General features: G+C 53.3%; 1 protein-coding gene across 7 annotated transcripts in view; it reads left to right on the forward strand.

Annotated features, from left to right (window-relative positions):
• NHSL2 (NHS like 2) overlaps nt 1-10,641 on the forward strand; it is a 151,749-nt gene extending 141,108 nt beyond the window's left edge. For all 7 annotated transcript variants that reach the window (XM_073360617.2, XM_073360618.2, XM_073360620.2 and 4 more), the window contains one exon: nt 439-10,641. In XM_073360617.2, coding sequence (XP_073216718.2) covers nt 439-754 — 316 coding nt within the window. In that variant the 3' untranslated portion in view covers nt 755-10,641. The remainder of the gene's footprint in view (nt 1-438) is intronic.
• Nucleotides 10,642-13,879: the final 3,238 nt, after the last annotated feature.

Genomic DNA, 13,879 nt, shown 5'->3' on the forward strand with positions numbered 1-13,879 from the left:
AAGGGGAAGAGGGTCAGGGTCCAGAGCTGCCAGGCCAGGACCTCTCACTGGCCTGAGAATCCTTTGCAGGCAGTGTTGGCCCAGATTCTTACCTAAAGCAGCTCCACTGACTTCAGGGGCTGGCACCAGGGGTGAATTTGGCCTATTCTCGATGATGTTGTGCAATGGAGCTCAGTGAAGTAACTGGGTTCTGCATCTCTCTGCACTGATTGGCCGTGCTGTTGGCTGTTATACGTAAGTTTCCAGTGGATGGAACATTTCCGGGTCGCAGTGAGGGCACGGCCACATATCTGGGGGTCAGGCGTTCACCACAGTTATGGGTGGGATGCAGCCGCCTGCCTGGGGGTTGTGGGGAATGCCCTTTTGTGAGCACCTCTGCCTCAGGATCTGGAACACACCGCCACAGCCACGCCAACCACAGGCTTCTTTTGTCTTTAGGTCAAAGAGGAAGCTGCTGGGCTGGAAGGAGCCAGGGGATGCCTTCAGCAGCAGGCAGAATTCTCACTCCCCGGTGAAGAACCCAGCCGGGCACCCGGCCTGCGAGTCCCCCCCAGCAACAGGAGGCCCTGGCAGAGCCTCCAGTCGGAATGAAGACTTCAAGGCCCTGCTACAGAAGAAAGGCAGCAAGGCCAGTCCCGGTACTCGCACCTCCGCAGCAGAGCTTCTTAAGAGCACAAATCCACTGGCTCGGCGGGTCATGATGGAGTTTGCTCCTGAGTTAGACAACCCAAGCGGTGCCAGAACCCAGCCCTGACCACCCCGACTTCATCCTGGCCAGGGAGGGGTGGAGACAGCATTGCTGGGAGTTTTATGCTGGCTCTTCAAAGCCCAGCTCCAGCCGCAGGGGCTGCACTCTACCAGGCTGGTGCTGTGAGGACATCCTGTCCTGCTGGGATTTGTGTAATTTTTTCCTTTCTTTATTGGCAATTTGCAAATCTTTTTTGTGTCTCCCTGGGGACTCCAGCAGACGGAAGGTAAATGTCTTAACTACAGAGCCCGCACCCCTGTGCAGTCGGCTCCTGGCCTCGTTTCCAGCGGAGATACAGTGGAAGGAGACGCCTGTGGAATGGAGAAGGCAGACATCGGTCATCATGAGCAGGGCCATCCTCAGATGACAGTGGGCTTCCTATTCCTTCCTGCATCAGCCCAGCAGCTTCCCAGGGTCTGATGACAAGTGGGGACTTGTCCTCCTGCTCTTTGGGGCTCTGCAAGTGGTCTCCAGTTCAGCCCCAGTTGTAACCCAGTGCCCACGACGAAGCTAGCTTGAAACTGTTCATTCGCTTCAGCGTGTGGTACTTTAAATAGCTTTGATCCTGCGAAATGTTGATGATGTTTTTTCTCTTTCATTTGACTTTGTAATTTTCCTTCCCCGGACAAAGACCCCAGTGCTGAGTTGAGCTGAACAGATGGCAGCAGAGACAGAAGGGCCAGTTAGAATGTAGGTTGCTTTGGAAGAACTGAGATGCTCCAGACGCACTGTTCAACCAAAGTGACCCTCAGTCACTCCCTGGCCAGGTTCTAACGCTCTTCTGAGAGCTTCCACCGGTGCTGTCCACACGATGCCAGCTGCCAGCCCCTGGCGATGCTGCAGGGAGAGAAATGGACCTGTTGTCAGCCAAAAGGAAGGAACATCCAGAACTGACGCTCAGAGAGGGAGCAAGCCAAGGCCAGGCCCAGCCCTGCCGTGAGTGCTGTATGCTCAGCCCAGGGGGAATCTGTCTGGGCACAAGGGGCCACATGCTCTTAGCAGGACCAAGACCTGAAATGGCAAGTGCCTGGGGCAAACTGATCCATGGTGTAGCCTGGCTGTCCTTGGGATTCTGCTCAGGATGACTTTGGCCCAGCTAACCTACGAAAGGAGGTGCCTTTCTGCAAAGGAAACGGGAAGGCTGAAGCAACTTGCTGAAAATCGAAAGGACCGACTTAGCTAGAGGCACTTGGCAAGTCATTGGCAAAGCGGCTTGTGTCTCCTCCGCTGGCTCTGTGTCTGACATAGGATTGAAGGGCATTGTAGGAGGCCATGGACTCAGCCTCACCAGGAATCTTCACAGCCTGGTTCCTCCTGCCCCTGCTGGAGACAGTCTAGAGAGTCTAGGGTCCTACTGAGCACGGGAGGGACCCACGGCATGGCCTTCCCTGCCCAGACACCAAGCATCCCTGGGACCAGCCCCAGGGGTTCTGCCCAAACCATATTGTAGCTGGCCTTGAAGAACAACACCACTCCTCTCCTGTGAGTCAGATACGAGCCGTGTCTCAGGAGGTGCTAGGCATGGCTTATTTTCCTTCATAAGACAAACTCTCTTACCTATCAATCTGATCTGATTGATCAGCTATCTCCCACTGGTCTGCTCTCCTTCCCTCTAGGATATCTGAGGAGTCTGTCACCTTGCTCACTAAACGCACTTTACCTATGCTCTGGTGTGTCCCTCGGACGCAGGCAGGCTGCTGTTCGGTGGAGTTACACCTGGGCTGAGCCAGGCGCCGCATCCCTGCGACACATGAGCATTGTGTGTGCACACAGCTGGGCCATCCTGCGCCATGCACACTTGTCACACACACACAGTGGGTGTCTGCTAATGTGACAAGGATGCACAAATCCCGGGCGAGTCATGTACAGGCTGCCTGACAGCCGCCCAACCCCCCTTGAATGCGGTGACAATCACTGAAGAGCCGAGGCCCCGGCCTGCTTCCATTCCCACACAGGCAGACAGTGCCCTACACCCATTGGCACTTGCACTGCAAGCCCCCAGGCTGGCTGGCCTGCTCCCTGCTGGACAGCTTTGGGTTGTCTGAGAGGTGCCTTAGCCATAGCTGGATTTCAGACCCCTCCAAGGTGAGGGGTGTTGGGTTGGGGGTTTGCTCTGGCCCCATTCCTGGCTTTCAGACAACAAATTCCCCTCTCCCTGAGCTTCCTCCTGCTGTGCAGACCTGGGTCGGATACAAATGCTTCCAAATCACAACTGGCTTTCACAAGATTGATTGCTGTGAATGCTTCTGTCAGGGTCCCCCGCCCACAGGCATTGCGCTGTGAGCTCCCTCCCCGCGGTACTCTAGCGGAAGGGAATCAGCAGTGGGTTTGGGGGAATGGCTCGCTTTAAAGCAAAGCTACTGAAATGAGCACCAAGCGCAGTCTTTGCATTGCTGAGTCAGGGCCTGATTCTGCGAGCGCCCTGCGCTCCTGATGACTCAGCCCCTTGCAGAGTCCCACAGGCCTGTATTGATGTTTTATCAAACAAGATGCTTTCCCCAGTCTGCATTCCCTTCACTCCCTGTCAGTCCCAAGAGCTGCTGCCGCAGGAACACGCTGATCAAAGACACCCAGACTGTTCACTTAATATTTTTAACATAATAATAAAAGTGGGGGGAAACAACCTGCCAGTGCCACGATCAAAGGTGCAGCTGTCTGCTTCCCATCAGCCCCCCGCCAGGCTCTGGCATGCTCCTTGTCTGAAGCGCACAGCAGGAGGTGGGGGTGACTGCAGCATGGAAGGAGCCAGCAGCACATTCATCTGAGGGCAGCCCCCAGTCTTCAGCATGCCCCTGGAACTAGCTGGTGGGTCTGATTCCCCGCGCAGCAGCTGGGGGGATCCAGGCCCTGGGGAGACGCCCGGAAGGAGTGGGCAGCAATGGATGATCATGTCCTTGTTCTGGTTATATAGCACTCGCTATGCATGATGCTTTGCAGAGAGGCAGAGACAGTGGACACGTGTGTGAGGCTATGGGAATGCAGAGAGAACTCCCTGCTGACAGGCCAGGATGATGCCACACCACCGAGAAAGAGCTTCTGGTAGCCAGGGGTCATCGCGAGCAGTGAATTATTCTGGCTTCATCTAGTGGCAAAAGGAAGGAAAAGCAGACATCATTGGCAATCTATGAGTAGTTAGGAAAGGCCCAGAGACTGAGCCCTCTAGAGACCAGAGCTGGGTCTGCCCCTGAACTACACATCACAGCTAATCCAAGTAATAACTAAAAACAAGCCAGGTGAAAGTAGTGGGAGCCAGGACTCTGCTGAGGTCCACGCGCTATGATGTGACTGCGCGCAGGACTGGACTTGTGAGGAATGAGAAATCAGTGGGGCAACGCAATCAGAGCTGACCTGCTGTGGTAGGGTTATTTATTCTGGTGCAGCACAACTCTGCATGGTAATTTTGAGGATGCTGTTTGTGTAAGCAGAGCTGTCACACGGGGGGCGGTTGTTGGTAGACATTTGGCAATGGCCAGGCACTCGGGAAATGCTTCATGGATACAATGTCCCAGGGATTGTAGCACCAAGGTTTATTCACCCTGCAAATGGTGTGATTCCTGAGTCGCCTGCCTAAATAGTTTCAGTCATCCAATCAGAGAGCAAAAACACTGCCATGTGACTTCGGTGGTGCCCAGTCTCACAAACGAGGTCAAGCCACGTCAGGTAGCCTGGGAGTGGTCTCCGGTTTGGGCATTGTCACAAGCAACAAACCAGCCCCGAGAATAGGGCTCAGGGCTCACAAACCAGAGAGCCAGTTCCAGGGATCCCCACGCTCGGCCAGCTCAGCTCAGCAGCAGCATTTCAGGGGCGCTTGTGCAAACCCATTGTTGGTTCCATTCCCACAAGGAGTGCCATGCGCTCACCTTGTGCTGTCCCTGCACCGCGGCCCTGGAGGGGACGGAATCACAGCAGTAGCCTTCATGCCTATGTTGTGTGCAATGTCCGTGCCTGGCACCTTCCCACTAGCAGCCCCAGCAACAAGGGGGAGACCATCTGATTGTCCTAACAGGCGCATTACAGTTGTGCTAATGGGATGGGAAGTACTTCGGGCTCTGACCATATCCGGGCTTTTCTTTGGAATCTCTCCTTCCATTGTTAAGAATTAAACCCCCCAAACCTAGCCACGTTAGCCAATTGTACTGTAAACCCTCAAATCTACTGCCAGGAGCTCCCCACAGCCAGGCCGCAGGCACGTCAGAAGGTGTTAGTGACCAAGTTAGTGTCTACGCGCAGCCGCAGTGTCAAGTAGGGGCCAGGCACCAAAGCCTGGCCTAGGGTTCAGTTGGCAGTGTACTCAAAATAGCTGGCCCCTCCTGCCAGGCCCGATGCCATGGCTACACTGCTATTTTTAGCGTGCCTGCTCAATTCCAGCTAGCGCAGGTCTGGCTGCCTGAGCTAGAAATTCCCTCTCCAGCTCCAGGGTAGATGTACCCACAGAGACACCATCCACGATCCACACACAGAACAGTGTGGGCCAACAGCGGGTGGGGCAAGGCAGGCAGATATTCACACTACAAACAGCCCCATTCAGAGTCCAGCATTCACCAAAGGGAAACACTAGAGAGTGGCCCAAAAGCAAAGTCCTGATCCCCCAGGCCCAGAGCCCTGGGGCTTGCCCTGGCCTCTCAGGCCCTGCTCTAGACAAAATATAGACAGTGTTTGAAAGCGAGTCTCACAACCACAGCATGAACAACTGGCTTGACCAGGGGGCTCCCAACCCCTGCCAGCCAGTCTGGTAGCAGCAGGTCTTGCCTTGCTCATTTACCCATCCCAGTTTGCAGGGTCTCCACTGAAATCCAGGGGTTCTCTATCTAAACGTTTTCTTGCTTGACTTCATGGCCAGACCTCATTTGGCTCAGAGCTTGCATCACACACGGTCCCTGGAAGACAGGACATTTTGGTCGGAAGGACCCCGGGTGTGAGGCACCAATAAGAACTTTGCATGTCCCATACACGCCTACCAGATCCCTAATGATCAAACCGTGGCTTGAGGGATACAGGGCAATTAGTAGTTGCTGGCTGATGACTAATGGGTGGACAAGAACTTGACATTTAATGGAGGATTTTTGAGAAAAAAAAAAACCCTGGACTTTTCTTCCTTCTGTATTTGTCTAAATACCAATGTGCTGGTGTGTGTGACCCTTTGCACATGGCGAACGGAACTCATCGCAGCAAGTGAGCACACCCCCAGCAGCTCCCCCCCCCACCCCCCATCCAGGACTGGCTGAGACAAAACTGGCATGGGATATCCTGGAGTGATGCCCTGCCATGAGTGGCCTTCCCTTTGGAATCTGGTACAAGGAGGACCCTGCAGCAGACCATAGTGAACGACAGTGACTCAAGGTCCTGATCCTGTCACGCTGATTCCAGCAGGAGCACTGGCGCTTAGCACCGGAGCTGGCTGAATAATGCAAAGAGCTGCGATATTTTCACAGATGAAAGCGCTGGGGTTTGTGGGGCCGTTATTGCCAGCTGGTGAAGATTTGGATGCCAGTGGGGTATGCGGGAAGACACTCACCAGTCCTGGTGGCACTTTGGCACAGGTGGGGGTTTGTCTGGATAGTAACACAGGTGAAGGTCACGTTAGGTGGTGGGTGTTATTCTTCTGTTTTAAAAGTTTCAGGTATCCAGTCAGAGTTGAAATGATACCATGTGACTTCAATGATCAGTCACACCCCATGAATGACAGCAAGTGGCTAGTCACAGTAAAAAGAGCTCACAACCCAGCTGGAAATCTTTGTGAAGGCCAGAAACCCAGGAACTGCTTCTGAACCAGAAAAAGGGCTAAATTCACAATGAATCATTCGACCTGCTTCCCTCAGCACCCCCAGGATCTGTTCAGAATTGTGCCCTTTCCATGAGTTCTCAGGCTATTCACCTATCAGACAGGCCAGGGGATAGCAGATGTTTCCATCTGCACAGCATGCATCACGGGGAGGGCCCTGTGAAGTGGACGCTCCACGGACACTCTGCAGCGAGCGTGGGCGTTAGCTTTATGGCAGCCCTCAGACCCTGAACACCTGTGGGTTGTAACATGAAGCTAAAAGCCCACTCTGCTGGGAGATTTAATGCCGAAGAGTTTCCTGGCTTACCGATCACCGTTTGCTACCTCTCCTTGCTGTACTTGACCATGCAAGGTGCTGCTGCTGTCACCGGCACAGCAGCTGCCCTGGACTGAGCTCTCATGATGTGGTGTGTCTCAGGAAAAGCAACCAAGCTGGTGTCACAGGCTCCTGTGTTGAATGAACTGTCCCTCTCTGACACGGGGTGTGGTATGTGATTGACACAGTGGGCCTGTTTCTGTTCTCTCTTTAATGGATTGCACCCAGCTGACTGTGCTGGCCTGGGCGGGATCACCCAGGTGTCCGTGTGAGGAGAATCAGGCCCCTGTGGCTGTGTCAGGAAAACAGGCTCCAAACCCAGTGCAGGGGAGCTGGGGTTGTGCCCATTCAGCAGGGAGGAAGTGGGGGAGTCAGGCTGTGAAAATGGCAGGGCCATGTGTCCTTAGTGCCAGGTGGGTTCCTGCAGCATGGGAAGATGCCACGTGACCCAGGGGAGGGGCTATGATCAGGCTCGGGTTTCACTGCCACTCTCAGGTGAATAGGCTGCTGAATCCAGCACTGGCAAGAGCTCTGAGCTCCAATCCCCAGCAACAGCCCCACGGCAGCTGACAAGTTCCAGGCCCCTGCGAACTGAGGGGTCCACACAGCATGGTGATGGTGTCCACTCTAGCAGTGCTCCTGGCATGGCCTACACCTGCAGATGGTTCTGAGCCCCAGGGGTGCAGGCGAGGATTGGTGCCTGACCCATCATTCTGGGGAAGGGAATAACCCACGTGAGTGGCTGTATCAGAACCTGAACTGGATTCTGGCTGTTCAGGGGATGGGGAGGAGTAGGGGGGATGCCCGTTCCAGATGAGACCAGACAAAACCTGGGTGTCGTGCATTTGGTGTTGGACAGTTTCCTCCCAACTCTGATTTGACTGAAGCAGCACCAGAGAGTCATCTTTGCGGAACCAGTCTGTAGAGCAAAATTATACTCTTAGACCCAGTCCTAGAACCTCCACTGCTTTCCTAGGAACATAGCACACCCAGAGCGGAGAGCCGGCTCTTCTCCCTCACTAGGGAAGTCCTGCTGGAGAAGCACCAGGCTCTTTTGTGTTTACTCCTTGCTCTGCCTTTATCCCAGCAGAAGCGTTACTGGCCCATTTTTACCAAGATGACTTTGTACTTTGCTCTACAGGAGGCTCAGCTCTTCACGCTGCCAGTTCTGGTCTCTTTAATTACATGTTACTCCTTCCGTTGTCATGGATTTGCAGAATTTCAGCCTGTAGTTAACAGAGCTGAGAAACTCAGGAAAAATAGATCATAAAAATTTCTAAGCTTCACTGTTGTTTCTTCTGCCTCTGCCACCAATAGTCTTCAGCCTGCTGTCTCCACAGGAAAGACTTCAGATGCCGCTGAGGCTGAAGATTCTCCCGGCTGCACGGTAGTATCTGTCTCCCATCACAGACCCCCTCTCTCTGGAATTCACATCCCACATGTTCCTGGAGATGGATTCAGTGGCCCAGAAGGACCTTCCCATCTCTGTCCCCTATGTATCTGAGACATGGAATGTGACTCACAAAGTTGCTTACGTCACATGAAGTGAGGCGAGCCAATCATTGTGCTCTGTTGAATAAGCGCACCACCTTCTGGGTTATAAAGTGCCATGTGTGATCACAGCCATGTTGAGAAGACAAGCGAAGAGTCACTACATACACATCAGTCAGCTGGATCTGTCACCATGCTGTGGGCTCCTGCTGTTCACAGGGTTGCTGACTCCACTGCCAAGGAGCTGGTTTATTTACCTGGTCTCATTTGTGTTGACTGGGTCCAAGCAGCATGGGTCGAGGCTTGAAATGTGGCCCAGCCATTGGTCTATGCCTAATATCTCTACCTTGTAAGGAAGGCAAAAGACACAGCACTGGATCTTCCAGTTGGATTTGCCAGATGGCTCCTCCAGGGCAGAGTTTAGAACCTCTGCTCTTCATCTCAATCTCATGCACTGAACTGTGGCATTTTGCAGGATTTTGGCAGCAGATCAGCATCCTGCTGAGGCCCATGTCTGCCCCCAATTAAGGCCCCGATTTTATTTTGGTTTTGCCCAAACAGGATCTCCAAAGTGGTGTCTGGCGTAGGAAGAACAGGTGAGATGGGAACCCCAGATTTCTCTTGGAACTGCTACCCACCTGGGAATGTGCCATAACCCTTCTGCTGCCAGCGTCCCCTCCCTTGGCCAGCGGAACAAATGAAGAACAATTCCTTTGCCCTATTAACATGCTGTTGACCAATTCGAATGTAGTCTGAGGTCATCTGATACTCCTGCTCGGTTCCAGTAGCTGGATTTGTGGCTGCGAAAACCAGCATGACCTGGGTTCCAGTCCTTGAACAACTCAAACAGGTTGTGCAAAGTTGTTATACAATGAGCGTAATAAGATGCCTCAGCATTTCCATAGACATTTATTCCTCAATTGGCTTTAGGCCAGGCAAAAACGTAAGCCTTAGTAGAAGCAACATGTCCTTAGGGAAGTGTTGCATATTGCAGGGTAAAATCTGAATGGTCAGTATACAAATAACATGTTTAGTTGCATAAAGTTAAAGAGAAGCTACTGCTGGAATTTATGGCCAAGAAAAAATGCCAATAACCCTGTACAGTATTGTACACGATTGCTCAGGGAAAAGATGCTACACCCAGCAGTTAGCAATGGCTTTGTATGATGTGACTGAGGTGTGATTTTTAGCACTTGGATTGTAAATGTCCTGCTAGGAAGGGACTTTGCAAAGCGCTTCTAATGAAAATAGCTGCTTCAGGAAAAGAATCTTCCCTTGATTTTCTTCACCATCAAAAACTCACTTTTTTAAAACAAAACAAAACAAAAAGTTTGAATCTCCGCATCCCGGCCTTAAAAACCCGTGGGTGAAATCCTGGCTCTAGTGAAGTCACTGGGAGGTCTGCCCTAGACTTCAGTGGGGCCAGGGCATCCCCCCCCACAATGCTTTAACAGAGAACGCGGCTCTTGTTTTGCCAAGTTCAACGTCTGCACCTAGTTCTGGTTAAACTTGGATTTATGCTGGAAATGGCCCACCTTGATTATCATACACATTGTAAGGAGAGTGGTCAGTTTGGATGAATTATTACCAGCAGGAGAGTGAGTTTGTGTGTGTATGGGGGTGGGGGGTGAGAAAACCTGGATTTGTGCTGGAAATGGCTCACCTTGATTATCATACACATTGTAAGGAGAGTGATCACTTTAGATAAGCTATTACCAGCAGGAGAGTGGGGTGGGAGGAGGTATTGTTTCATGGTCTCTGTGTATATAATGTCTTCTGCAGTTTCCACAGTATGCATCCGATGAAGTGAGCAGTAGCTCACGAAAGCTATCCGATGAAGTGGGCTGGAGCTCACAAAAGCTCATGCTCAAATAAATTGGTTAGTCTCTAAGGTGCCACAAGTCCTCCTTTTTAGGAAAGAAGTGTCACTTTGCAGATCTGGAGCGCTGCAGGGAATTAATTGGATTGCTAGGGATGGGTTTCCTCATATGTCCCCCAATTGAACTTAGACAAAATTATCGGACTGGTTCTGTGCAGCAAAGATGGAAGTAAGCCCTATAGATATATAGGGCTTGTTTGTCCTAAGTGGGCCAGCCATGGGCAAGATGAAAGAATGTGAACTATTTTTGTGTGTTATGCAAACAGTTCCCCCTCCCCCGGCGTAAGTGGCCTCTTTTGCAATGTCAGCCCAATCCCTGCCCGTGGACAGCCCTCGGAGATGGCGAAAGTCACATTTTTATATTTCTGAATGTTGTACTTTTTAACTATTGCAAGCTTGGTAAACTCCAATAACTGTCACATCCACCGGTTGTACGTGTGCTTTTCTTCCCCAGAGCCACTCAGAGCCTTTGCCTGCAAAGGTCCTAGAGTTGAGCTCTGTGAGGGCAGGGTGGAGGGTGGTCAGACACTTTAAACCCAGTGAAAATATTAAAATCCTATTGACTACACAGCTCCTATCCCAGCCTTGTCAGGTGCACCTGTGTGAAGTTTAAACTGTGCCAGGGCTCTGGGTGGAATAGCAGTTATAGTGTCCAGCCATACACCTCATAGAGGTTTCCAAAGCTGGTATCATTAGCTCCATTTTACAGATGGAGAAACTGAGATCCAGTGAGGTGAAGCAGCTTGGCCAAGACCACTTAGTGTATGTCTGCACAGCCAGATAAGCCCAGCTCTGAGCCTGGGCTCAAGGCAAACCCCTCCTTGTATCCACCCTGCAATTGTGCTAACCTAGGCCTCAGACCCAGGTCCCTGCAGGGCTGGAGGGACTGAGGCTGAGTTAAGCTGGGACCTAGTGCTTTCCTGTGTGCACAGCCTGGCTTGACTCAGGTCCCGGGAGTCCTCCGGATCTATCCCACAGCTCCTGGGGGCAGTGTGCACTGCAGGCAGCCAGCCCAGAGTTTGCCTGCTCTCCCGTCCTGTTCCAGCTCGCTGCTGCCCAGAGTTTGCCTGGAGCAGGGATCAAAGTTGCTAAGTGCCAGCCCCAAAGCTTCCTTGCAGGCTCCTGGGTGCAGTGGGGGCAGGGATAAGGGAGCAGGGGGAGGTGCTGGAGCACACTGCACCCCAATCCCTGGGGATGCACTTCGCCACTCTGCAGCGGCAACAGCCAGGCTGGGTGTGTGTTTAAGGGACGGGGGATCTTTGGGAGGAGAGCAGTGATCCCCCCAGCTGGGTCATGTGGGCTGGGGCCACACATCTTGGGCGGAGTGGAGCAGGGAAGGAAGTAGCTAGTTCTGGGGTTCCCAGGGGGGAGTGCCTAGCACTGAAGACCTTGATTATTAGGCAGACCCATGGGTCACCATGTTGCTGCTTCGGGAGACTTGTCAGTAAAGTGGGTGTCAGAAGGCTCCAGCGGCTGCACGCTGGGGGCTGCTTCTGCACCCAGGACATTAGCCAGGTGTGGTGTCTCTGATGCAGTGTACGTCCCACCTGGGGCGTTCCTCTGCAGGGGGCGTGAGCTGTGGTTGGCACATGCACACTCAGAGCATCCAGGGTTTCAGTGCAGCCGGATAAGCTGGAGCCATGTTGCAAAGCCATTGTGCCCCCCTCCACCCTACTCACAGCCTTACATTGTTTTCCCATCATGCCATTCTGACTTCCGCTACATAGCACTCAAGATCACTCCCCCCCCCCACCCCCGCAGCACTGCCCTCCTGCCAAAATGAGCCATCTTCTCTCCCCTCCCCAGCACATAACACCATTTACGTCAATGGCATTTGGTAGGAATAGTGGCCCAGCTGGCCCATGAACACAGACAGTAGAGTTTTCCCACAGTGCACCATGTTCCTAGGCCTAGAGTGTCAATGGGGGGAGCATTAGGCATGCTGGGATACAGTTTGCTCTGGATATGTGCACTGCAGTGTGGCTGCCAGCACCCTAGGCTCAAGCATGGGTCAGGAAATTCTTAATCTAGGGTTAAAAGCCAGTGTAGTCACTCCAGCCCAGGATTCCCTGACGTGGGTCAGCTGACCCAAGTCCCACTAACCCTAGGCTTACATTGCTGTGTAGACACAGCCTTAGTGAGTCAGTAGCCAAGTTAGGCATCCTGCATGCACCTGATACATCATAGGAGTCCAATCTGATTACATATCATTTATGGCCCACACAGGATAGGTCCTGGGCATGCTGGTATGGCCTGGGCAGGACAGAGCTATGTCTGTGGAGGCCAGGCCTGCTGGGTTAGGAACCCACCCTAGGCCTGGGGGGAGCAGCACAGGTGGGAGAGACTTCCATCACCTCTGATTGGCAAGAGCAGCCCCCAAGTGCACTGAACTGGCTGCCTCCTGGGAGACCCAGAGTAAGCAGTGACCCTGTGCCAGATTTCCGCCCCCCGCCCCAAGCTCACAGCGGTTAGCCACATCCTGCCAGCAGCATGCTGGGGCTCCAGGGGCAGGGAGTATGAACCACCCTGCTTCTAGGGCAGTGGTGCCCAAACTTTTCCTGTCCTGCCAGTAATGGAATCTGTCCACAAACCACCCCTGACCCCCACATTACTGCACAGTTGGCTCAGCAGAGGAGCTGGGGCTGAAGGCGGAGCTGGGGGCTGAACTGGGGATGGGGGCGGAGCTGGCTTGGGGGTGGAGAGGGAATGAAGGCAGAGCTGAGCTCAGGGTGGAGTGGAAGGGCTCTTCCTCCCTGCCTTTTGTGGGGGCTGGCCCAGGCCCAGCTGTGTGCCCCCAAATGTCTCTCTGCGTCGTCCCCCACCTTAGGGGACGCACACTGTTCTCGGCAGTGTGGCTGAAGAGGCTGGTGTGTGCAAATACACGGTGCCCTCTGCTGGACAGAATCAGACCTGCTCAGCTATGACTGGGAGCCGGAGATGAAGCTACTGACGCCTATGGAGATGCTCTTGGAAGTCCCGACCCCATTTAAGCCAGTGGGCGTTTTTCCATTGACCTCACTGGGCCAGGAATTGCCCTTCCTTGCTCGCCAGTGAACATACTGGCATTTGGCAACCCAGGGCCCTTCTCATGTAATGCCCGGATAGCAGGTATACTGGGGGGGGGACAGGACTTGTTGCCTAATTAATCACTGGGCTGGCATTCCCCTAGCAGGCACAACCATAAGGGGCATCCAGACCAGAGAGTTCACTGGCAGCTGGAAACATCTGCTGGGAGGAGATGCAGAGACACTGCAGATGGCAACTAAAAGGCAAGGGGCAGGAGCAGAGAGGCAAAGTGCCAGAATCAGCAGCACCTTTCCCAGGAATGACCCAACAGCAAGGGAATCGTAAAGACCCATTGAATCTGAGCCTGGGAATTGGGGTGAACTGAGGGCAGGACCCTGCTGTCTCTGAAAGCAGCCCCTCTAGTCTCCCACAGTGAGAGCAGAGCTGGGAGCAGCAGCCACTCTGGCCCATCAGCATCTGGTCAAGGACAGTGGGAACGTCTCAGAGACTCAGCCAGGCAAAACTGGGAGATAGGCTGACCTCAGCCCTGCTGGTGAGGTGATCAAGCTCTTTAAGAGGTGCTGCTGGGGTGGGAGAGAAGAGGAGAGGGGATCATGAGGGGCAGCTCTCAGAGACAGCAGGGTCCCTTCCTCACAC

The sequence above is a fragment of the Lepidochelys kempii genome, chromosome 9 (assembly GCF_965140285.1).
Source record: "Lepidochelys kempii isolate rLepKem1 chromosome 9, rLepKem1.hap1, whole genome shotgun sequence".
NCBI classification, from domain to species: domain Eukaryota; kingdom Metazoa; phylum Chordata; order Testudines; family Cheloniidae; genus Lepidochelys; species Lepidochelys kempii.